At 44.1% G+C, this 24,946-nt stretch overlaps 1 protein-coding gene across 1 annotated transcript; it reads right to left on the bottom strand.

Annotated features, from left to right (window-relative positions):
- Positions 1-16,903: 16,903 nt before the first annotated feature.
- Positions 16,904-24,406, bottom strand: LOC104636898 (high affinity choline transporter 1-like). Its single transcript, XM_010304203.2, has 8 exons — positions 24,229-24,406; positions 23,076-23,189; positions 21,350-21,505; positions 20,723-20,871; positions 20,069-20,212; positions 18,454-18,607; positions 17,870-18,087; positions 16,904-17,425 (listed from the first exon to the last, which is right to left on the bottom strand). The coding sequence occupies exons 1-8, from the start codon at positions 24,404-24,406 to the stop codon at positions 16,904-16,906; spliced, it is 1,635 nt and encodes a 544-aa protein (XP_010302505.2).
- Positions 24,407-24,946: the final 540 nt, after the last annotated feature.

Raw genomic sequence — 24,946 nt, 5'->3', positions numbered from 1 at the left:
AAGAGAGACACTTCAGCCTGCTTGTCAGCACAGGCTTCTCAGGGTGGGTGGGAGGAAAGGGCAACCCCCTGCGTGAAGAGGGATGTCTTGGGTCTGCCAGAGCCCTCTGCGCCAAGCAGCTGCATCTCCCACTGCACTGTATGGACTCGTGCAGGTTTCCCTACATACTGCTTGTCTGTGAGATGCCAAGTGAGCCCCGTGGGGGTCTGGGGGGCTGAAGCACAGCCCCGGGCAGGGGGCCGAGCAGGAGGGGGGCTGGGCTTGCTTGGGGCTCAGCTGCAGAGGACCTGCTCCCACTGGGGCTTTCCAACAAGTGTGATTCTGTCATGTGCAACCAGGTGAAAGCCGCCATGTAGGAGAGGAGATTAGAGTCTCCCACTTGCACACCTCAGGGTCCATTTTTTATTCCTGATGCAATAAAATCTCCAGCTTCCCTGACTTCTGGTGCATCTCTTGAAGCTTCAGGAATGGGAGTCAGGGGAAGGGACGGGGAGGAGAGGTCAGTGAAGACATACTGCCCGAATATTTGGTCTCATGTAGGTTTTGCAGCCTGCCATGGTGCTGGGGGTGCCTGAAAGCAGGGTTGCACTTCGTCTGCAAAGGCAGCCCACAAAGTGCTCCCCCTCCACCGCGTCTGTCTGCGCTGCTCCTGTGCTTTGCCAAATCCCCTCTGCTGCGTCAGGCCAACGTGGTGTCTGGGTGTCCCTGCTGAAAATGAGATCCCCAGCGGCAAAACTTCTTCCTGATCCCATTGCTTCATGGCAGTTTTATTCCTCAAAGTATTAAAGAAGGTCTCATGGTAATGTAAATATATGTCATTTCCTCTTTTCATTGCTTTAAACCTTTATTTAAATTACTTTTGAGCTCTTGGCCCAGTGACCTATTTTGGCAGCACAACATATGGGGCATACGCTCATAGAAAATTAATTGAACTTTGAGTAATTTAAAATGTATCACACTGGTTGCATTGATTTAATCCACTCTATTGGAAAGACAGATGTTAGTCATGAAATTGAAATCCAGGTCAGGAGTTCTTCCCAAATATTGGCAGTTTTGGCTTTGCAGTATAGGTCAAATGTTCAGTCCCGGGATAAGAAATGAGTGCTTGTTTTCAGCATCAATAATTAACAGCAAAGAGCTTTCAGCTTCCTTCTTTTTAAAGGGAAAAATTATAAAATGTCTAAAGGTTGGGTTTTGGTTGTTGGGTTTTTTTTAAATATAAACTGCACCTCAAGAGACACAGTGATACATATGACAAAATGCCCAGTATTAAGAAAGCATGTAATCAGAGTTTTATAAACCCTATTTATCTGAAAGCCGACTCGTTCCTCTCTCCCTGAGAGCCCATTGCAAGCAACACTTTCTCCCGCTGTGCTGCGAACATCCCCTCTGCAAGGGAGGAGGTTTCTCCAGAGCAGGAAAGGCAGCAGTGGCTGAGCGCTTTGGGCAGGGTGGGAGCCCTTTGGCTGGGCAGCCGAGCAGCGGAGGGCAGGGGGGATTTTTGGGGCAGGCTCCCTACTAGCAGCCTGCAGAGGAGCGTGGCCATGGTGAGCAGCACCACAGGGGCTGGTATTGGGGATCACGGGGTGCAACTGCAGAGCAAATCACTTGACTTCAGGGAGTACCGATGATAGCTGTATTACTGATTAGCAGCCAGTCTAACCAAATTTAACCTTGATGCTGGGTCCCTCAGCGTCCCCCCAGCATCTGCCTGCCTCCCAGCCCCCAAATGCTGGGGGTGAGCTTCAGCAGATCTCGCCTGCTGTTGGGATGAGGTTTGAAGAGGATGCTGCAGACAAGCCGGTGGTGGGTTCTGGGCTTTGGTGCTTGGGCATCAGTGCAAGGCTTCAGCACTGGAGCTGCTCCCGCTGGGTAGGAGCCCTGTCCGGCTCTTCTGGAGGATGCTGATTTGGTAGCTAACTCAGGGCAACTCTACAGGAAAGCCAGACTGGAGTGTTAGTCCTGAGATTACTTACCTTGGCATATTCACGATGTATTTTCCTAACAAAGCTTTTTATTGAAATCCTGTCCAACCACATTCAGATGAGGCTAACGATATGCCGCTCCAGGTTATAGACATTTCATCCATCAATGCTGGTCTTCTGGTTTTATTTTTCTGTGCTTGTCAAGCAACAGTTCTAGGAAACATAAATGTATCAAGCAATATAGCACAGGCTGTAAGAAATTAGTTTTTCCTTGTTTAATTACAAAGCACACTTAAACTAGTGGGCTCTGGGAATGATTTACAAGCTTTGCAAAAGATTCAGTTCACCATCTCTACACTGCTGTAGACATCTGCAGATTTTTATTGCTGCATGCTCAGTATTTTAAGTTTCCCTTCCTCTTCCCTTTGCTTATTTCCATTATTTTAAGGGGTTTTTTTCCTTCCTTCTCTTTGCCGTCTGAGAGTCTCTGAAGTTTGTCTGGAAGGTCTGATTTCTCCTTCTGGTGTCATTAATAATGGAACAAAACCACATTAACAATTGCAACAACAGCCAGATAGGAGCCAGAAAGCTCCCTTTCCTCTCTAATATGCTGCATGAGTACTCTGAAATGCTTTATACAGAGGCTTTGGGTTTTTTTTTTCTTCCTCACCCTTTTCCTTTGATGTCATTTTGGACTCAGTAAAGTGCTTGACCTTGTCTTTTGCTGAAGAAAAGATAAAAACCACCAGAGTTAAAAAGTCACATAGATTTCAGACCTGCAATAGCACTTTAGAGGTAATTTCATCCTCTGAGAAAGCATGGGAGAAAATTCAGCAAAGAAATGTTAACAGGAACTGCAGGGCATTGCAACTGCAGGGTCAGAGGGCTGCGGAGGCTGCTCACCACTGCCTGGAGATGCTTTTAGTTGATGCAATGAGCTGGAAAACAGCTGGCAGAGAGCAGGAAAGAGCTGAAGGCTTCTGAACTGGCAACAGAAATGTACACCAGGCACAGGTATAGAAGAAAAATAGTTAACAACCTGCTGGACTCTTCTCTTTCAGGTGAAGTTGGTGGTCCAGACTTACTTTTTCTGGTCTTCTGGAAGTGAAAAGAACATTCGTTGGGAGGTCTCAGTGTGTAAAAACATTCCTTTCATCCATATAAGATGAAAAAGTCATCTTCAGCATCTGAAGTAGAACCTGGCCAAATCTGCACTTTGTCAGTGGTTTCTTTTCACCTTTTTTTTTTTTTTTTTTGGCAGAGGCACAGTGCAAAAAGCCCTTCTCTTACCCCAAATCAATCAATAGCTGTAAGAGGAGATACCATGGGCAGTCCTGGTCTGTCGGCATTCCTCCACTTTTTAAGCCATATAGGTTGCCTGAGCCTCCTTGTGGTTTTGGTCTGTGGTTTCGGACGTTAGGAAAATAGAGGAAAAAATGAAATTAAGTGAAACTCAACCTTGAAAGATGCAGAAATGTATGTCTGAGGATGCACAGATGCTTAGTAGAAGGGAGATAATTGGAAACAGCTTTTATCAAATGGGAGGTACTCAAAGCACACCTTTGAGTGGGGATAGCTGGGTGATTGCATTCACCCATGAACACTGTTCAGCATCAGAAATGAAATACGCTTTTGCTGCGTAACATTAAAACTCTTCCAAGATGTTACATCGTCAGCCCTCTACACCCTTCTGTATATACAGAGATTGCAATACCCCCAGTTACTTTAAGCAGGAAAGCAAAGCACAAAGTTGCTTTTTTTTCTAGGAAAAATCCTTGCTTTCTTAAGTCTCTGAGGTTGCCTTTGTCCCTTCCAGACAGCGTGGCAAGAGCACAGGGCACAGTCAGCACAGGCACAGTGGCCACAGGCTTGCACTACAGTAGCAGGACATGTTATATGAGCACTGCAATTCATTGAGCTCTTCATTAGCTTTCTTCTCTTTCTCTCTTTCTTCTCCTTCTTTGTCCAGTTCATCACACTCAATGCATGTAATGCCTAAGATATTGGGGCATTGATTATCATAGAATCATAGAACTCAGCATTGGTGTAGAGGCACTTCAGCTGGGCTGTCATCTGTGTCACCTGCTTAAAGGAACACACCTTAATTCCTTTGAGGTATTTCACTGATGTTTCCCTGTTGTCTCTTATTACCTCAGGAGCCCATGGCTCATCTCTGTAAGACTTCAGGTGTGCTGCGGTGTAGCCAATATGTCTCAGAACAACAAGCTGAGGGCCCTCACTAGCAACCCATGCCTCTAACCTTGGTGTGTCATCCCACAACTTGTCATGGACGAGCCTGATATTATCCCACTCCCCCTTCAAGTCTAGTTTAAAGCTCTGTCAATGAACCCCGCTAGCTCGTGAGCAAAGACCCTCTTCCCCCTGTGAGAAAGGTGAATTTCATCTGACACCAGCAGGCCTGGTACCATGTAGACCATTCCAGCATCGAAAAACCCAAAGTTGTGGTGGTGAGACCAGTCACGGAGCCATGTATTAATAGACTGGGTCCATCTGTTTCTTCTAATGTCACTGCCTGCAACTGGAAGGAGAGAGGAAAAAATAATCTGTGCTCCAGATTCCCTTACCAGCCATCCCAAGGCCCTGAAGTGTCTTCCAATTGCCCTTGGACTACGTGTTGTGGCAAAAGTAATAGCAAAATAATAGTGCGCTTCTGATTAAATAAAAATATTTATGTTCTGGTTTAGCCAGGACACCAGAAGGTCAGTCATTCATATAACCCTTCACCTCACATGAATATCTGAAGTTATCATCTGTTGTCTAGAAAAGGGCTTGATTAGTGTTATACCATACAAAGAAAATATAAAAGGAGCTTTTATTTCATGTAAGAATCATCTGACCACTTTCCAATACACTCTAGTTCTACTTTGCCCATGGTACCCATGGTACTTTTCACCTTTAATCATTACCAGTGTGAATATTTTCAATCGCAGAATTCAGCAAAGCAAATGGCACATCTATCCACTGTGTGCAGAATGAAAACAATATCTCAAACAGGGGCAAATACAAAAGGAACTCTTGTCTCTTCCCTTTTTTCCCTATGAGTTTCAATTCTATCCTCTCCATTACCAGAACAGCACAAGCTTTTGCCATCTCAAATCTTGGCATGCCCCAGGTGCCCAAGCCTGTCTCCCATCTCCAGTTTGGTCACTGTCCTAAGATGCAGGAGTAGTGATATGTACAGATTAGGTGAGAAGTTAAATAGAATTAAGCATGAGTAATAATTAAGCAAAGCAATAATTAAGCATGATTAAGCTGGTCTAATTGAAATGGACCATTTAAATATCTGCACTTTAGTCTCAACAGCTCTTTTTATGTGGATCACCTGAGCACTTCTCCATTTCATTTGGTGTAAATTTGGTGCAAAGAATTTACTTTGACCTGCCCTGTCAGCACAGCCGTGTCCTCATGTGGTCTAACTGAGCTGCCAAAACCAGAACCCGCTTTTTCTGCCACTGATTTAGGCTTGCAGAAGGGCTGAGAAGGGTCTCTCCAGAGAGCCAGTCTTGATGTGGGCAGCCTCGCTGCCTGTGTTGGCTTCCATGTCTGGACATGGTGCCTGCAGAGCAACTAAGAATATGCAGCACCGAAGCAAATCGAGTCAAGCCCATCCAGCCCTGCAGAATGATTGTTGAAGCATGTTAGGCATGGTGCCTTTCAAATAATGACCATGATTGATCAATCGTGGTGTAATTATGGTGTCTCCCATGGAAGCAAGTATGGATAACTCAGGGCAGTCACAGCTCAGACCCTTGGACATGCACCATGAGTGGTTTCCTCCTGGAGCACCACAGACGTCACAATGTCAATTATAGCTTTGGCCCCATTCCCCACCTCAGCCTTTGTGTGAGGAGGACTTAGGAACTGCTCCAAACATATCAGAGATGGAAACTTCATTTATTTTTTTGCCTCTAATTTGCAGGAGTGCAGTGTGGGTAAGTGGCTGGTGGAGGAGGTCTTGCAGCACCATCACTGGCAGCAGACCTCGCAACAACCTTAACCTGGTGCATGGTAACCTGGGATGGGCTGTGGATGCCTTGTGAGGGCCCAAAGGCCACCAGCCACTTGGGGAGGTGTATATTTGACTGGCAAGTGGCAGGCGATGGTGTTTGGTGGCAGTCTGTATCTCCTGGTGAGGACACTTCTGGTGATACTGGGAAAGCCACATTCAGAGTGTGGGGAAAGGCATGCTCTGAAAGGGAAGAGCTGGTTTGTGTTACTTGGGGCTGCACTTAGGCTGTATTAGAGAATATATGTTTAAAAGCTCTCTGCAGTTTGGGCATCTGGATGGGGAGCTCAATGACATTTGTCCCTAAAACATCGTGTGAAGAATGGTGATGAGGTGGACTCAACACTGCCCAATAAGGCACATCTCACAGGACACGGTAGGGCTGCAATTTTTAAGGAAAAGGAATCTTAAATTGTCTTAGCATTTTAATACTTTCTCAAAACTTGATTTGAGGAACAGGAGACTCTCCAGTTTTATCCAGTGACAAAATCCTTGCCTGGCATTCCCACTAGAGGGATATTTAGCGTGATACAGTCCAAATAAAAATCCATAATGGCTTATGCATTCTCTCGCCTACAAGAGCACAGCTGGGGGAGCAGCGAGCCCACCTCTATCCTACCTCTCCTGCTGGTCCTATTTCTTCCAGCTTCCCAAGAAACCCCTTTCTCTTTTCTTGCCATGCGAATCTGGATTGGCACCAGGGGATTGCATTGCTCTGCAAGTCGTGCAGGAGAGAGGAGAATTGGGTGGCGTGGTGTTCATCTTTGGCAGAGCATGGCAGGGCTTCTCCTGTACTGAATCTATCTGCAGGAATTTGGAGCCTGAGTGAATTTTAGTGTCACATTCATTTGTTGAAGGTAAGCATCCTTTCCACCTTGGGTGTTTAATAGCCCTCAGGCACATAGTGTTTGGATAAGGGCTCTCACACATGCTGCTTGCTTTACAAAAAAAGGTGTAGGATGGTCCTTCATAGTGACAGGGCCAGTGTATGATGATGTTGGACTCCACAGTGGAAGTAGATCTAGAAATTCCAGGTTTTATATCCAGCTAGCCAGTTTTAAGTTTTGCTGTTGGTTTTAACAGTAGTGTTCCAATCTGACACTCATTAGCTCCACTGCAAAGTTAAAAGCAGGGTCAAACGTGGCCAAACCTGTGATCCATATTGCCTTTTCTACACCCTCCCCCAGCTGTGGTCTTGCCACCCTGTGGGGTTCGTTCTGAGTCTCCAAGAAGGGGCTACACAACAGCACACACAGCTGATCAGCACAGAGCCTTGTCCAAAGTCCCAGGATTTCCTGGCACTTCTATATGATGTGTACCGACCCTCACATGCGGAGAGACCACTGCAAGACCATGACCTCAGTTTGTGTAGTGTTTCATAGATTTGAATCATCATGATGAAGTGAATGGGAGTATTCCCATAAATCAAGTTGCATGCGGAATTAAAAGAAGTACTTGGTCATAAGCACAGCAAGCGGGGGCAGTTCATCTAGCACTCTTGAAAGGTTTGCCCAGCCTTCATTTACTTCAAACAGCATTTAATTTTTTCTGTAGGTTTTACTTTTCTAAGAGGCCTTTTAGTTCTGTGAATTTAGTGTTTTCTGCAAGTTTAACTGTAGATTTCTGTATCTCAGATTTCTATTTATTTCAAATGGCTAAACAATTCTCTTAACCTGGAAGGGCTTTGGAAAGGTGGTCTCTTAATGAATTGATGTAGAAACATCAATACAGCACCCAGGGAGAAAAGTTTGATATTCAACCTATATTCATCTCTGATCTTCATTAAATGTTTGATTCCTGGTTTTGGGAAAACCTCTTGTAAGCCTGTGGAGGACCTATGTTTTAATTGAATGAACTGAAGGAGCCCCAGGACAGAGTTTGCAGGTTTGATTTCAGCCTCATTTCCACTTTTTTTTTTCAGTCTTATTCCCAGACTGATGTGTGCAAAGGTGACTTTCCTCCTGATAAGGGGGTTATATAGCCAAAGCAGCTTCAGCGAGGTTGATCTTAGATCTACCTTGGTGAGATTAAGCAGTAATCTTTCATAGACTGCATGCAAGTGAGCATGAATTCATGATAAGGTGGCATTAATTTTCTTGAATTATGTCAGGACACAACATCTGCATGGCCTTTGGTGACTGCAGTGCAGTTAAAGGCCATCTTTTCATTTATGCTTTGCTCATAGACATTAAAGACTCCATTTTCAGAGGAATGTGTTGTTCTCAGTTGCCTGAGCACCTCAGAGAGGGTACAGTTAATACAACCTGGCTACATTCTCACTACAGGCCCAATTACTATTTCCATATCCCTCCTCCTCAAGTCCAGAGCAGTGGTATGAAAACCAGCCACATCCATCCAAAGAGAAGCTACACCGGTGGTGCACAAAATAACTCATTTCTGGAAACCAAATGTCTCTGCTTCATGCCCAGTGTATAACTCCCTGTCCATAAAGTACTTCTTACACTTACAACTAGTAACAGAGTGGTGAGGCCAAGAAACTAAAAAATATAAAAAGCCCTTTCAGTACCTAAAGGGGCTCCTTTTTCTTTATCACTGTTTCGCCACCCAATGAAATGATGACAACTGCATAGTTCCTAATATTCAAGGTCCAGTATGTGTGATATCTAACTAAGAAGAATACCACTTGGGAAAGCCTATCCTGAAACTTCCCCTTTACCCCCATAAACTTTCCACTCCTACATCACAGATCTCTTTTAATTAATGATGATATGCTATAATGGGGTAAATTTATGCAACACAGTCCTTTTTCTGATCTCAAAGACAGGTTTGGGTGAAGGTAGATGTTACTAATTGCTGAGCTTCTGGCCAGTTTTCAGTATCTCACTGTCGCTTTAAGCATCCTCCAGGAGGGGATATTTCCCCATAGGAGAGAATACTCTCGCTTGGAGCTCCATGTGACTATGCTGTTACTGTGCTCCTCAATCCCATTTCCTGCGTGTTTCTTCTTTCCTGTGGCTCTTCTGCTTGTCCCTCTTGTTTCATTGCCTGTACCAACAAACACTTTCAAACTGGCAGGGCTCCCTATCTGTTCCTTCCTAATTCCATCTAACATGATAATAAATCACCAATTAGATAGTTAATCTTTGCAATTAATTATCCTAATTAGGCTTGAAAACTTAGTACGATTAAGGGATGTGCAGGGGAATTAATCTCTGCTAGGCATTGTTTCGAGCTGTCCTGTGCAGTTCCATTGCATATCAGTCCTCGGGCTGTGCTCATCACGCTGCAATCTGAGCCCCGGCCAGAGGTGTATTATGCGATGTGCAACACAACATTGCACGGCTCACCAAAATTGTAAAAATTGTGGAAACATTGGAAATTTTTCAGTTTGTTTGAGTGCCATAGTGTAATATTTCTCTCCAATCCTCTAATTATGTCAAGGTCTGTTATTCCTGAGTTAAGAGCATAGCTGAACTCTGGGAGAAAATGAATCCCATGATTGTATCAAAGAAAACCCTGTCATGCCCTTGCTGTGATACAATGCAAAGTGTCACAACTTGCAGTTGCATAGCAAGAATTCCAGAGTTGTAAATATGCTTCATGTTTTAATTCTGCTTTCTTCTTCTTTAATAATCACATTGTCTTCCCTTGTCTTCGCACAAACAACCTGGGGTCCAGTACACACAGAAACTGCTGATGTAGGACCCAGTTTGGAGTTAGAAATCCAAGTCACACTATGGTCTTGACTTCTCCATTGTTGGAGCTCAAGGGTAACAAGCAGGGCTCTGAGCAATTGTCAGTATTAAGCTAAAAGTGGTAGTGGTTACCTGAATGGTACCTGATTGCCCATCTCCGGCAGGCTTGGGACAAGTAAGGAACAGAAAACATCACTGGGGTTTGCCAGTCTGAACTCTGGGCTGGACATCACATACCCTAGGGCTCCCCTGAATCCTTCAGGGATGAAGAATCCACCACAATCCTTGGCAAATTGTTCTAATATTTAATGGACCTTACATTTAAAAAGCTGAGCTGTGTTTGTAGTCTGAATTTGTCTAGTTTTAACTTCCAGACATTGGATCTTGTCATAAGTCCTGCCTGTGACAGAAAAGAGACATTATCAAAGTAGCAGGAACATGCTCTGGTATGATTCATCTCATCTAAATTTCAACGTCGCAGTGTATAGCATCCTCAGGGCTTCCTTTCAGGACAACACATGCAGTAGTCAGATTTAGACTGTGATTTACCTGATCTGTCTATAGACATCTGTGTTAGATTGTCCATTAGTCCATACCGAAGTGCATCCCTTTTGTTTGACCAGCTGAGCGTGCAATGTGGACTGCTCCACATTGCCTACCCAGGCAGTGATAAGTGCAGTTCAACAGCATGATGCCAAGAATCAACCTCTCTAGAGATTCAGATACAGGATGATAATTTCCTACTTGTAATTGCATTTCAAGACCTGTCAGCTAGCCGGTTGTTAATCCACCTAATGTACATGGCATTGATTTTGCATTGTTCTTGTTTCTTAATCAAATTGCTGCCTGATACCAACTCAGATACTCCACAGGAGACGAAGTCTAAAAATGTCAAGGAAAACCAAGACAATGGAAGCCTCAGGGCACTCAGTGGACCCTGCCAGCTCAGGCGACAGTAGAGTGCTGCCCAGATGCTGGCATTTGCTGCTTTAAGTCTGTCTACTGCAAATATTTCATTCTCTCAGTTCAGTCCCAAGTCCCAGGCTACTGACTGCTCACTTTGTGTGAATGTTACTGCATTCCCTGGGTCTTTTTTTGAGTAAACTAACTGGTTTCTTCAAAACTAAGACTCAGGTGCTGTTCTGGAGACAGTTCACTCCAGATCGCTCTGGAGGACTGAGACTGAACTATGTATAGTTGGCTTCTCCAACTTCTGCTGTCTCCCACTGCTAATCCAGCAGGCTTTGCACCATCAAACAAACTCTACAGTCTGCTTGCATTCACTCTACAACTTCACCAGTGGCCCAGGACTGCTCCACCATGCAGAAGCATTTAGTCATGTAGACATAGCCTTTGAGTTCCCTGTGTACTCTCCCTGCCCCATGGAGTGACCCAGCACAAGCAGTGTCCAAGAGGCTTTTCATCTCCTTTGAGGTAGCTGACCAAAATCCAGTCCAGCCACGCTTTTAATCTGGAAGCTCTTTTTCTCATTTTTAGAATCTTTCTGCTCATTGTCATGCACAAACCACAATGGCACCAGGAGCCTTGAAGACTCTTTATCACGACTATATTCACATAAATGATCCAGAGCGTTCTGCCCTTTTTGTCTCAGATTTTGTTAGTTTTTGTGAACAATCACATGCAGCCAGCTAAGCTGGACTTCTGTTATCTTGGACAACTTTGGCTCTAGACCACTGTACAGCAATAAAAAAAGGCATATTTTTAAGATAACTTTAAAACGGAAACTTTCGAGGATTCAGCAGCCTGTTATTACCAATGACTAAAGTGAGAGCATATCTGAAAGGAGCCCACCAAAGAGAAGCCCAGTCCAGCCCACCAAAGAGCTGCTGCTGCTGAAGGAGTTTCACTTCTTGATTCTGCCATGAGACTGGCATTGCACTCTTCCGGGGTCACAAAGTCATAGAGTGACCGAGGTGGGAAAGAACCTTTGGAAATTGTTAACTCCAGCCTCCTGCTCAGAGCAGGGTCAGTCAGACCTGTCTCCAAGGCTGGAGTGGGTGACCTGTTCCAGTGCCTGACCACACTCACAGTGAAAAAGGTGTTTCATATAGATTTGTGCCTGTTGCTTCTTGTCCTCTTGCTGGGCACCACTGAGAAGAGTCTGGGTCTGTCTTCCCACCCCTCCCTTCAGTTATTTACATGCATTGATAAGATCTGCCTGAGCCTTCTCTTCTCCAGACTGAACAGTCCCAGCTCTCTCATTGTATGACAGATGCTCCAAACCCTTAATCATCTTTGTAGTCCTTTACTGGACTCTCTCTCACCAGGGCTGAGCAATGGGGAAGGGTCATCTCCCTCGACCTGCTGGCAATGCTCTGCCTGATGCAGCCCAGGAGGCTGTTGGTATTTTTTCTCTCAAGGACGCATTGCTGGCTTGGCCCACAGCCTGTCCTGGTGCCTGGAGTTGTTCCTCCCCAGGTGCAGGACTTTGCACTTCACTTTGCTGAACTTTGCCAGGTTCCCATCAGCCCCTTTCTCCAGCCTGTCCAGGTCCCTGTGGATGGCAGCACACCCATCTACTGTACCAGCCACTCCTGGGTTTGTATTATCTACAGACTCGCTGAGTGCGCGCTGTGTCCCAACACTGAGGCCATTAATTAAAATGCTAACCAGTAGTGGTCCCAGCATCAAACCCTGGTGTACACCACTAGTGACTGGTGTCCAGCTGGACCTTGTGCTGTGGATCACAGCCCTCTGAGCCTGGCAGTTCAGCCATTTTTCAGTCCACCTCACTGTCTGCTTATCTAACCCGTACTTCATCAGTTTGCTCGTGAGGATTTTGTGGAAGATAGTGTCAGAAGCCTTGCTGAAGTAAAGATAAACAACCTCCACTGGTCTCAGGTTGTGAATTAAACTAACCAGGAAAACTGCCCTCCAGCTATGAAGAGAAGTTCTCAACTCATGCAAAATGAGTGTTCACCATGTACGTCTATCAATCAGAGCTTTCTTCCAAAGACCTCAAAATCCTTCTTGAAGTCAATTAAAATGCTGTTTCTCTTCAAGGGGTTGGGGAAGTAAAGCACGAGTGAGTCAAGTGAGTTGCCTAAGGTAGATTTTCAAAGTGTAACTTGTGCAGCAGTACTTCCAGGGTCAGATAACATAGCTGGTAGGGGGAAACTGAGGAGAGGAGGAGGAAAATGGACACCTCTGCCAGGGTATTACTTCAAGAGACCTGCCAAAAGATTAAAAAAAAAACAATCCCAAAACCACAAAACAACCATTTGACCAAAGAACTGAAACAAAATACTGTCTGTTCTTGAGGTTGTTTAATGTTGAAGACAGACATTTCCCAGCACACTTAAGGAAAACTTTATCTAGACATCATGTGGGATATTTATGCTTTTGTGTCTGATAATGGAAACCTTACTCCAGTTCACTTTTGTCTCCTTTTGATTATTCCAGACAGCCCAAATTCCAGTCACAAAGATGATCCTGGCCCCTGGAGGCTGAGAAGGCCCTGGCTGCCTGGGAGGCAGAGAAAGCCATGCTTTGCTGCAGCAGCATTCCCATCCCTGGGGATGATGGACTACCTTGAAGTTTTAAGGATCAACAAAGCAAGCTGTCTTTTTTTCCTGGAAATGCCTTTGAATTCTTCCCTTGCTAAAGGAGCACAAAAGTCAGTGGTGATCTAGAGCAGGAAAAGTTATTAGAAGACCAAAAAGCTCCACTAGCTGAGATGATGTGTTCTCCAGCAGAGGTTGAAGTAAAGTTCGAACACTACAAGGGAAGATTGGCGTGCGGCCTGTGGGGTGAAGCCAGAGAGCACAACATTCATGTAGGAATGATGAGAAGATCATCCTGGACCCACACAGCTCATAGCTCAGATGAAAGTATCTCCCTGACAGTGCTAGAAATGTCTGGAAAACCTATGAGTGTTTCTTTGCTTTCTTGCTGAACACCAGCTGTAACCTCAGTGAGGACACATTTATGAAATCCTAGAACTTAGCATAAGTGAGAAGGGGAAGAGATGCAGATTTCCTTTCAGAAGTGCTGTGTTCCTAATTTTCTCATTTATGTAAACTAGACATCCAAAGATGCCTGGTGAGAAACTGATGAGATGCTGAGAATTCACTGCCAACCAAATGCTTTCCAAATTGCAGGTCTTTTTTTTTTTTCTTTTTTTTTCTTTTTTTTTTTTTTTTAATTAGACATGACAGATAGAGTATTATTAACCTCAAAAATGCCAGAAACAGGTAGCAGCTGTCTAGACTGGGAAAAGTTAATGAAAACTGGAACTGTGCAGAGTCATTGGCATGGACAAATCTAGGGGGCAAAGGAGGTAAATCCACAAGTGGAAGGGTAAACTCGGGCCCTCCAGTGCCCAAGAAAATTTTTTATAAAGAAAGGGAAAGGAAGAAAAAAAGGAATACTGAACTGGAGGCAGTAACCTGTGAGAGGAAGGATTTCAAGGGAGCTGGGTCATTATCCCCTGTGCTGGCAGCGCCTCAAGGACTTTGGGTGTGCTGGGCTGGAACAACTAGGCATTTTGTCATTAAGTATACAGTAGAATTGCTTTTATATTTATTTTACTTGCAGCTAATTGCTTTCAAAACTTTGTCTGACCTTGATGAATGTTTTCTTTTTAAGCTTGCTGGGGGACGTTCTGAGGAGGGAGTCATATAAGGATGGAAAAGAGTAAACATTCAGGAGAGTTACAGTAATTGTGTCTTTGCCATTTTCATCTCTTCACGTGAAGCAGAGCATGTTTTAGTGGTATGGAATTCAGAGAAGCTTTGTAAGGGCTAAGTGTCTCTGCTGAGTATGCCAGATACCCCTTACAGCGCTAAGACTTTCCTATTTGAAGTCGCTGGGAGTTTTCAGTGGTGATGCTCTTCAGCAAGGTCCTACCCCAGAGCGCTTTCCTTCAACACTGTTTCAGCAAGCTGTGGATCTATCGCATGAGCATGGCTTTAGTGTCAAACTTTGGGACTCTGCAGGGGAACAGCAGGAGGCATTGGGCACAGTGATGTAGAGAAAAGATATCTCCAGATGTAGTCATTTGCCTTTCAGAGCCGCTGGATGGGATGGTCGGTGAGCGGGATGCTGACCTTGATACGAGGACATTGGAGTTTCACTCTCATCTGGGCCATGCCTTGTGCAAGTGCAGTATGTCAGCTTTGGTCTGCTCCACACAGAGGGATGCACAGGTCCCCGAACTAGGTCACCCCTAAATCTTGCAGGGGATTGTGCTTGAATCAGCAAGAGCTGATTTAACAACAAGAGCCCAGTTGTTTTGGTGCTACGGTAATGATAGCTTTGGTGTCTTCCTTACCTAAGCACGACCTTACTTGCTCCCACTCAAATCACTGGGGTGTGAAAGACTTCAGTGAGTGACCACTTAGAGCTAATGGTAATGTTTTTCATTTTCATAACAGGTTTTTTTTTCCTTTTCTAGACACATGTTATAATTAATATTTCATGACAGTCTCTAGAGACAGGAAAGAATTTCTGGTCTTGGATTAAAAAAGCATATCAACAGGACTGCTGTGCACAGGAAGTTAAGTGTGCCCAGGTGTTTACTATCACTGGGGCAAAGCATAAAGTTGTGTGATATTTTTCAGATGAGGAGCAGAATCTCCATCTTGCTGAGGATGGGTATTTCAAAGGAGATGAATGCTTCCCAGAGTCATCAAAGCCATATCTAGAGCTTAGGGCTGCCAGTCCTCCCGAGCCACTGCACTTGCCTTGGTACAGTTCAGAGTGGCTCCTTGCTGAGCTTGCTATGGCCATGCATGATGGCACCAGCAGCATTTCCCACCTTGTGCATGCCCAGCGGGCTGTTCAGCGCTTGCTGAAAGCAATTCACCGAGCAGCATATTGTTTTCACCCTCGGCATCTCAGTTGACTGTCAGGGTTGCTCTGCTGTGGGGTATTTTGGATATGTCAGTAAATATCTTCCCTCCATCAGTCCCAGATGTTTCCACACACAGCAGCTCCCACAAACACTTTGTAAAGGTTTTGTGGTGAGGGGCTGCCCACAGTGTGGTTATGGCTGCTTGTTGTGGGTGGATTGCGACTGACCCCTGGTCAGCCACTTCTCAGCTGCCGAGGGAAGTATAAAATGGCAGCCATCCATGAGCCATGACTGCAGGATCCTTCTGAATCCTTATTTCAGCTCCCGTCTTAACGATCCATTCCACTGTGGGATGGTCTTGGTCCATCAGGCTTCAGGCTAGAGGCCAAACTCACTAGTTAGCTGGGATGCTTTTCTTTTGACCCACTGAGAATTTATGCAAACAACATATCAGGAGCTTTTCTGTACAGACCTAGTGGCTTGCAACTTCTGGGATCTTGCCCTCAGGATTCCATGTCCCTTCAGGCAGGTTCAGGATCAGTTTCCAGCACCTTTCTGTCATCACAGTCCTTTGAGCTCTCACACACCAGTTTGTGTACACGTCCCACACCATCCCACCGCTGTGCTTGGGTAACACCTTCACAGGAGTGATTTAACCAGGTGTTTTAGAGAAGATGCATTCAGGAGTCTCTCTGGCACCTCCATTCTTCCAGCTGGTTGAGTTTTTGAAAATAGTGACTGTGTAAAACTTTCTTATCCACTAATTAAGGGCTGTTGCTTCATCTTGCTCATCTACTTCTGCCCTACCAGGTCATATGAGAGGGGATGTCCTCTCCTCAGCCACGTGGCAGCAGACTGGCTGTGTGGCCTAACACCACAGCTGGGGAGAGGCATATGCAAAGGTTTTTGCAGTATCAAGGAAAGCCTTGTAAAGCATACAAAGAATGGTGCAGAACTGATATTACTGCTGGGGTGGTTGCACTGCATTCAGTAATCTGTGTTTGTATAGGTTTGATGTGCTGCCCAGGGATGATTATGCTAGAACTCGAGCTGTTATAAAGGGAACAGGTCTGTTCACTTTTTTTTTTTTTTTTTTAAATCAAGAATATCCAATCTATTAAACATTAATTTGTCTCCTTTGTGGTGAGAAAAGTATGTGACTTGAGAATGCCATAAATGTTGGAGCGTGATTTGTAGCCTTGCTTTTGGGTGGGGTACCAGGAGCACCCTGAAGCAAACACTACTGGGGCCCGAGGTGCCCCGTGATCACAACCACAAGATCATTCTCCATCACCACGCACCTTTAATCACTGCAGACTTTGAGCTCACACATTCTCCTTGGATGAACAGAATGCGTCTTTATTACTCTGTGAGGACTTTAAATAATTCATTACTAGAGAAATCAAAAGGAAGAGTGATGCTGTTTGTACCATACTTTAATTGCTGAATGCACTGTGACCTTTCAAATGAGGCCCCACATTTAATCACGATTCTCTTCTAGTGCAACCGTTGGTGAACCCATCTGTTTCTCCACCTGCTGCAGGGGGAGGATGGTGCCAGTTCCCCCCATGATATTGCAAACATCCCACCTGCGGGGAAGGAGGTTTCTGTGAAACAAAACTGCAGCCAGGTACGAAACAGCAATGATCATCCCCAAGGTGAGAAGCATGGTGAATGTTTTAAAGGGAAAGAGTTGACTGTACGTCCCATTCACCAGGGAGCAGGCCGAGTAGCAGATGACAGGGGGGATACTCAGGGCAGGCTCCCCCCCCAGCAGCCTCAAGAGGAGCCCAACCAAGAAGCCAGCAGCTGATCCGTAGGTGTTGGTGCTGGGAGTGAAGAGGGCGCAGCAGAGCTGGGGGAAGAGCAGGGCATACACCAGCTCCCCGCTGAGGAACCAGAGGTCATAGACAGAGCTGGAGTAAAAAGCCAGTCCAGCAGCCCCGGCCCCAAACACCAGCATGGAGGTCCTCATGGCCCATAAGACCTCTGTCTCCGTAGCCTGTAAAACAGAGATTGTAACATTACAGACACGGTGTTTACTGGTGGGGTGACCACCACTGCCCTGGTCTGGTTCTCACCAAGCCCTTGCTGCTTTCAGGCAGTGCTTGCCACCAGCAGCCACCCAGGGCTCCATCACCGCTGGAGATGGAGCTGCCCTCTGTAATTTTAAGGGTCATGGGTTTATGCTGTTTCCGTTACTATTCTATTGCAAATTTTATACCAGTCATTTTATAAAGAGCAAAGCTCACCAGTCTGGCTATTTGTATCCCTACCAAGGATATGAACACCCCTGACCTATGTTTGAAGCTCTGGCTCCAGAACTGAGTTCAGCAGCTGAAGCCCAGACACCTCTAATCACAGACCACACAGACTGGATTTGAAATGGTCTCGAAATAAAAGCAGCTTTCCTGACACCAAACTACTGAATGCTGTAGCCAAATACCTTTTTCCTCAGGATTTTCCTGTAGATATTGTGAGCGAACATGGAGCTGGCAGAGAGAAGAGCTGAATCTGCAGAAGACATTGCAGCAGCAGCGATGGCTCCCAGACCAGCAATGGAGATGTATGCTGGGCAGAGATAGTGTAAAACAAGGGGCAGTATCATTGCTGATTCCCCTCTCTCAAGTGGACTGGGAAGACCATAGCTTGTCTGGTTCCAGTCTTTAAAACAGAACAAGGAAAAGTCACAACAAATCCTTCATTGACATTTCTGCTGGTTTTGAAGATGCCTTTCCACAGGGACCAGCCACAGCAGAGCTAAGGACTGAGACCCACTCAGTATTTTAGGTATTTTAAATGGCTTTAAACAGATCTTGGGGCTGTTTAGATGTCTCTAGGTAGTTGTGCACTGAACTTCAGAGGGCTCTATGTTTCTGGTACAGACCACCTAGCCTGGTGGCCAGGGCTATGCTTTTAGGTACACAGGACTAGGTAATTTGAAGTCTAAATCAAGACTTCTTTGGATCCTGCTTTAATCACCTTTGATAAAAACATGTTCATTGTTCAGAGACAAACAATTAGTTTTACCTGTTGATGCTGCAACTGCACCAATGAGCACAGAGGGGATGGCCATTGAAAAGCACCCAAGTCCAGAGAGGTAGGAGATGAGCCTTGCCTGTCCTGGTGAGGCAGCAGACAGCACTCTTTGGAAGTAAGTTTGCCAGGGGATGCTCCCAAGCACCTGAAACATTCACAAGTTACTAGTGGTACCCACGAGGCTGCTGGCTGCTGTAGGGCATCATTCAGATGGATGATAATCTTTTCTGTCATAAAAGTCTTATTTCAAATGCATAAACATTGCCTAGCTTTAACTATTGAGGATGATATCTCTGATGGATGATATTTCCTTTGTTTTCACAGATTCACAGACTGGTAGGGGTTGGAAGGGACTTCTAGAGATCACCCAGTCCAACCCTCCTGCTAAAGCAGGATCATCCAGAGCAGGTTGCACAGTATGGCATCCAGGCGGGTTTTGAATATCTCCAGAGAAGGAGACTCCACAACGTCTCTGGGCAGCCTGTTCCAGTGCTCGGTCACCCTCAGAGTAAAGAAGTTTTTCCTCGCATTGAGATGGAACTTCCTGTGTTCCAGTTTGTATCCATTGTCCCTTGTCCTGTCACTGCACACCATTGAGAAGAGTCTGGCCCCATCCTCTTGACATCCACCCTTTAGATATTTGTAAGTATTAGTGAAATCCCCTCTCAGTCTTCTCTTCTCCAGACTAAACAGACCCAGCGCTCTCAGCCTCTCCTCATATGACAGATGCTCCAGACCCCTCATCATCTTTGTAGCCCTCCACTGGACTCTCTCCAGTAGTTCCCTGTCTTTCTTGAACTGGGGAGCCCAGAACTGGACAGTTTTCACTGTGATGGATGTGAAATTTTGATCAAAACAGGTTAATGGTTTGTCGTACTGAGAGGGCTGAAAAATTGGTTGCTTGGCATACTGAAACAGGCACAGAGGAAGGAAAAGATAAGAGAAGTTTTTCAGGAATGCAACTTTTGTAAAAAATCTACCCAAACTTAATATAATCTAAAATTAAAAATAAAATCACCATTTTCACTTTCTTAGCAGACAAATTTCATCAGATAAAATCTGAGGATTCTGTCCTCACCAAACAAGCTCAAGCTTCTGTGTGTCCCTATTACCACTCTAGAAAGAGCATAAAAACCTCCTGTAGTCTTGGCTATATTGGTAGCTCAAAAGTTGAGTTGTGCAGTGGAGCCAATGGCACCATGCTTGCTGATGACCTGCAGTTGTGTAATTTTTTTTTTTTTTCAAATAGAGGGAATTTTACATAATTGTGATAAAAGCACACAATTGAGGCTGCAAGACCAACCTCTCAAAAGGTGGGAAATGCCTCATTTAGGTGCCGGGAGTGGAACTAGTTGCCTGGATGGTCTTACTCAGGAGGTATATTCCTTCACGTGGGTAAAAGATGGGGTGTCTCTATTGCTTTTTTCCTTCCCACAGCTGAGCCCTGAATCTCCCCAGTCCATCCAGTGTGCTGCAGAGTGGCTGAAGGATTTACATATCATCCTGCCCCTGCCCCTTCCTGGCTGGAAGAACCCATAAGTTTTCCAGATGGAAAGTCCACACACAATCCCTTCTCCCAACCACCTGTCCAAGAAATAATCCATACCAGGTAAAAGAAGTCATCCAGCCACCTTCCAAGAGACTGTTTTTCTATCTTCCCAATCCAAGGGTCTTGGTGAGATTGATGAGTTGCAGTGTAATAAATACTTTCTGTTGCAGAGTTCATCAGGGCAAAGGGAATACAGACCCACTAGGATAGAAATGGAAATAGTTAACTATTTCCCCAGGGTCCTTGTTCTTGGAGAATCTATTCAGATATTGAAATTTAGGTGGATGTAGAACATAAAGTTACATCAGATTAAACCCAGACTAAGAGTCTTAATTTCTCCCCCTTCCTTACTCTAAATCTACATGTTTCTGGTTCATGACATCATCAAGAACATGACTCTATAATTCAGCTCAATTCATGCCTTCAGTAGACAGATCTCTTTCCTTTCCAGACAAGATTGTTCTGGACGGGTGCTACAGACTTTACTTGTGAGCAGTCGCATTCACCCAGCAAGGCCAATAGCTTGTGTGAGCACTGTCTGAAATGCATAAGGACTGTAAGACATTTCAGGAGACCTGTTCTCCTGAAGAGGAGCTGTAGGGCAAGGGCCAGTATTGGTGGAGTTATTTTTGGTCTGAGACATACTGAAAAGAAGAGCAGGATTTTTTCCCTTAGTTAGGAAACTGGTAACAAGAAATGCACAGGACTTGCCAGGCTGAGGGTAATGAAAACCAGCTGGATGACATCTGTGTATGCAACAGAGTAGAGGCCTCCCAGTAGAGTGTAGAGTATGACAGTGCACGCTGAGATGATGATAGCCAAAGAGCCTCCAATGTCCAAGATGACCCTCATTGTTGCTCCTGCCAATAAGGACAGCAGTCAAGTATTTTAAGACAGAGTTCATAGATGCAGAATACAGAATAAATAAGGATATGTTATTCCCTTGATGCCAGCACACCACACTGTATGAGAAGCACAGTCTACAGAGAGTGGGCAGAGTGAGGACTCAGGAGAGCCCATGTTCCTCCCTTGTTCTTGCTGCATGGCCTTTGCCAAGACACTTTGCCTTTTTACATTTGGTCTCGCACAGGCAAGAGAAACATATTAATTCATATTGCCAGACCTGTCTATTATAATATCATGAATACGTACTACTGTCATTTGTTTTAAATCTAAAAACATATTTTCCAGAAATGAGAAATGCTTGTGTTCCTCTCACAAAAGGAGACGTGCACAACTTTCCACAGCTTAGCCCAACACAATTCCCAAATGTGTATTATGCTCTGATAGTTGTGCCGCATGACCTTTAAAAAATATAACAACGAAGTAAATATTTACCCAGGGATGCCAGGATAGCTGCAAACCAGAACACCTCTCCTAGCAGCGGTGGAATGAAGAGTAAGCTTCCCATCACATTCCCATAAGTTGCTTGAAGGGGATCCATCACTGTCACATAATTCTTGGATCTCATTGGATTCACAAAGAAGAAACCACCTATTGGAAGTGATGACATTTTGGTAGAAATTTGCATGTAATATATTGCAGGATAAAAAATGTAAGAGTACTATGGTATTTGGGTATCAGACCCATATAGTGAGTGTGGAATTTGTACGTAATGGACTCTAGAGAATGATGCAGCCAACTAGACATAGGGGCCTCAATTCATTTGCCTAAATGTGGGGTTTCATCCATCTGAGAGGTCCTAGGTTATAAAGGACATCTGCTTACAGCTGACAGATATGACCCTCCACTTTTGGCAGACCTACATCTTTCCAGAGTGGCTACTGGAGACCAGGTAGAACCCCCTAGGGCACCCTAAGTGGCGTAAGATACCGATGTGACTGTAACGAGAACTTAGCTCAGAGGCACCCACATATAGTCTCCTCTCCATCTCCAATGACCTACCAACCTGATACACAAGGTATTCTGAAATACTTTCCATGAAAAATGTTAGTAGGCAAAGTGAGGCATTGAAGACTCATATTTGGCTAAAAAAGAGACAACTTCTGTTCTTGACCATGTGATGCAACATGTTGATATAAGTTCCTTTTCTGGTTACATTTTTATTTTGGTGGCTTCATTGTCTCTTCCCAAAACTATATTGTTTTAATCTGTGCATTGAGCTGAGTCCCACACACCTTCATCTAAATACTAGACTTCAGACATACAGCTGTCTCATTAAAACCGAAGAATACGTATTGTGCCTAACCCTGAAGCCAACAGGACTGCTTGTCTGGGCACTACTGACCTGAGTAAAGATTGCAGGATCAGACCTGCACTCCTCAATTTCATTAGTAAGAATTACTCACATAAGAAATGCTGGCAATATATTTCCAAGCCTGATTCATATTCACGTCAGTTGGACTCTTCTCTCAACTTGAGAGTAAAGGTTATTGTTCTTTTAGGAATCCCTGTGTGAGGTCTGCACAGGTCTCCTTGCTTTAATCATCCTGTGTCCCTACAGAGTTATGGTATAACTCAGTGTGGACTGGAAGAAACTCTGGTCTTGGCAAGACAGCTGAACATCAGCATCAGTCCAATAATTCTTGGAGTTAGAAATGGCAACTTTGGTATAGGACACTGCAAGCTTAGCTTAGTTTCAACAAAATAGTGACCAGCTGTAAAGTGGGAGAAGCTGGATGCACTACAAATTCATCCTGAGATGAGAGTACTCAGAAGAATGCATTTTAGTGGAAAAATCAAGATAATATTCATCACACATAAATTTTGAAGAAAAAATTAAAACGATACCAATACTCTCAATAGTCTGTGAATAAAAGACCATGATAAAAAAGTATAGCACATAGCTGTATACTTCTCAAGTTCTCACATAAGATTTTTGTCCTATAAATTGCTCCAAGCAAGCGAAACGCTACACTAGCTCCAAGCTACCTCAATTTCTATGCTTCAGTTTAGAAGATAGCATTATAAATGCTTATTCTGGATCTATGGGAGACAGAAGAAGCAAAATCACCTTTAAAATGTACTCTATACTGTGTTGCACGTCTTAAATAGATGATTTTTTTTTTTAAGCTTATGTGTCCTAATTACGTGAATTATTTACCAATAACAAGGGACAAGGCAAATCCCACAGGTGCTTGGACCCACAATAGTCCTTTTGAAGGCAGGTAGACAATTTCAGCTGTGCCATTGATATACGCTCCTCCAACCCAGGTGGCTGTAAACATGGAAGATGGAAAGGTAAGAATTGCAATACATATTCTCAACTAGCCCTGTAGAACACTCTAAGAGCTTGTAAACCTTTTTCTCATACTAATAGTTAACCACACTTCTATTTTCTTTACAAAGTTTTCGCCCATAGTGAGATGTGCTGCTGAGTACAGGTAACAGGATTAGAATCTCAGCCTATATAATTTCCCAGGTGCAAGAATGAATATCTAGGTGTGCATGTAAAATCTCAATGTTTAAACATTTAGAGGCAATTTGAATATATTCATTTTTAATTTCATTTTTCTCAGTGGAAGACTTTTTCCAGAGCAAACAGAATTGCCTTTGTTATTCTGCCATGACTGATAGACCTCCTTCATGAGCATCACTTACATAGTCCAAGAAAATAGACATTAGGAACAAAAATGGAAGCAGATATTGCAGTCAGAACACAAACCTACAACATGGACTGAAGCATCTTAACCAGACAAATAACCCCTGGGGAAGCCTTCACAAAAAATGTGTCAGAGAAGCAAATTACAGATGATGCCAGGCAGCAAGGAGAGAAAAGGGAAGCGGAGGGCAGCAGTCAGTGGGGAAACATTTTCTCTTTGGGAGATAGCCCAGTGCTTGCTGTGAGTAGCAATTTATTCCACACAGAACTGGATTGTTCCGGGAGTAAAATTCTTCTGTTATGCTGGATAACAGAAACTGGTTCAAGATTAAGACCACAGTCCTCCTTAATGAAAAGTGTCATATTCTTCAGTCACTCTTAAATTAAACTCTTTAACTTTTAACTAAACTCTTAAATTAATCTCTTTAATTTAAAAGAATCTACATAAACATTAGGTTCTGCTCAGTGTGAAGAGGTTTGGAAGAATCCATCCCAAAATGATTCATGAAACCATACTCCTTTAAAGCCACACTTAGGTAAAATCTGCCCTGACATTAAAGGAGTCCACTTGCTTTGAAAGAAAAGTCCCCCAGATCTATGTAATGCATGTGTTTTTTTTAAGAAGAATTTTTAAAAGTCCTTTAAGAAAACTTACCTGTTGCAGTAAACAATCCAATGAAAACATTTATATTCCTGCCTCCAACTATGGCCATTTCGGTTGGGTTTCTGTTCTGCTGATCCTTTTTGCTTTTCCAAGAAGCCCAAATTCCAGTAGCTAAAGTTAACATAAAAAACACACTCAAAGAAACTAAGCCTGGTATATTTAGAGGCATTTTCTATTGCTTAATTTAGATCATAGAGAGGAATAATGGCTTGATGATAATATTCTTTGATTGAGTGTACAATCAGAAAGAAATAGAAAAAAATCACTACTGGCAAGTCTTCTGTCTTCTCCCTTCTTCAGGAGATATCTTGTTTTTCTGGGGAGCAGAGAATAAGAGGGTAGGAACTAGTGTTGATAAGAGCAATGGAGCACGGCTGTGAGGGGTAATACTAGCTTAGCTTAAAGGAGGGGAAATGTTATATTTTGTCTGATATACAATGGTATGAAAATACGTATTTCTCTAGGTTCTAAGCACAAGGCTAAACGCAGAAGATAGGGCTAAGAATTTGTCTGTTTAAAGTTGACTGAACTAAACCTAGAATAATCATCAAAATAAACCTAGGAAGCAGTAAAAGAAAATTTACCACTGACAAACCAAAGGCGCTGCATGCTGAAATTCAAAACAAGTGCATTATCATTTCACTGCTGGAAACAGACAGGAGAGCAAGGTGTTGTTAGGCTCTGCAATAAAACTACAGGAAAGATACAG

This window comes from Balearica regulorum, chromosome 1 (assembly GCF_011004875.1).
Source record: "Balearica regulorum gibbericeps isolate bBalReg1 chromosome 1, bBalReg1.pri, whole genome shotgun sequence".
NCBI classification, from domain to species: Eukaryota; Metazoa; Chordata; class Aves; order Gruiformes; family Gruidae; genus Balearica; species Balearica regulorum.
Note: the sequence above shows the minus strand (reverse complement) of the source record. Positions and strands in the feature narration are given on the sequence as shown.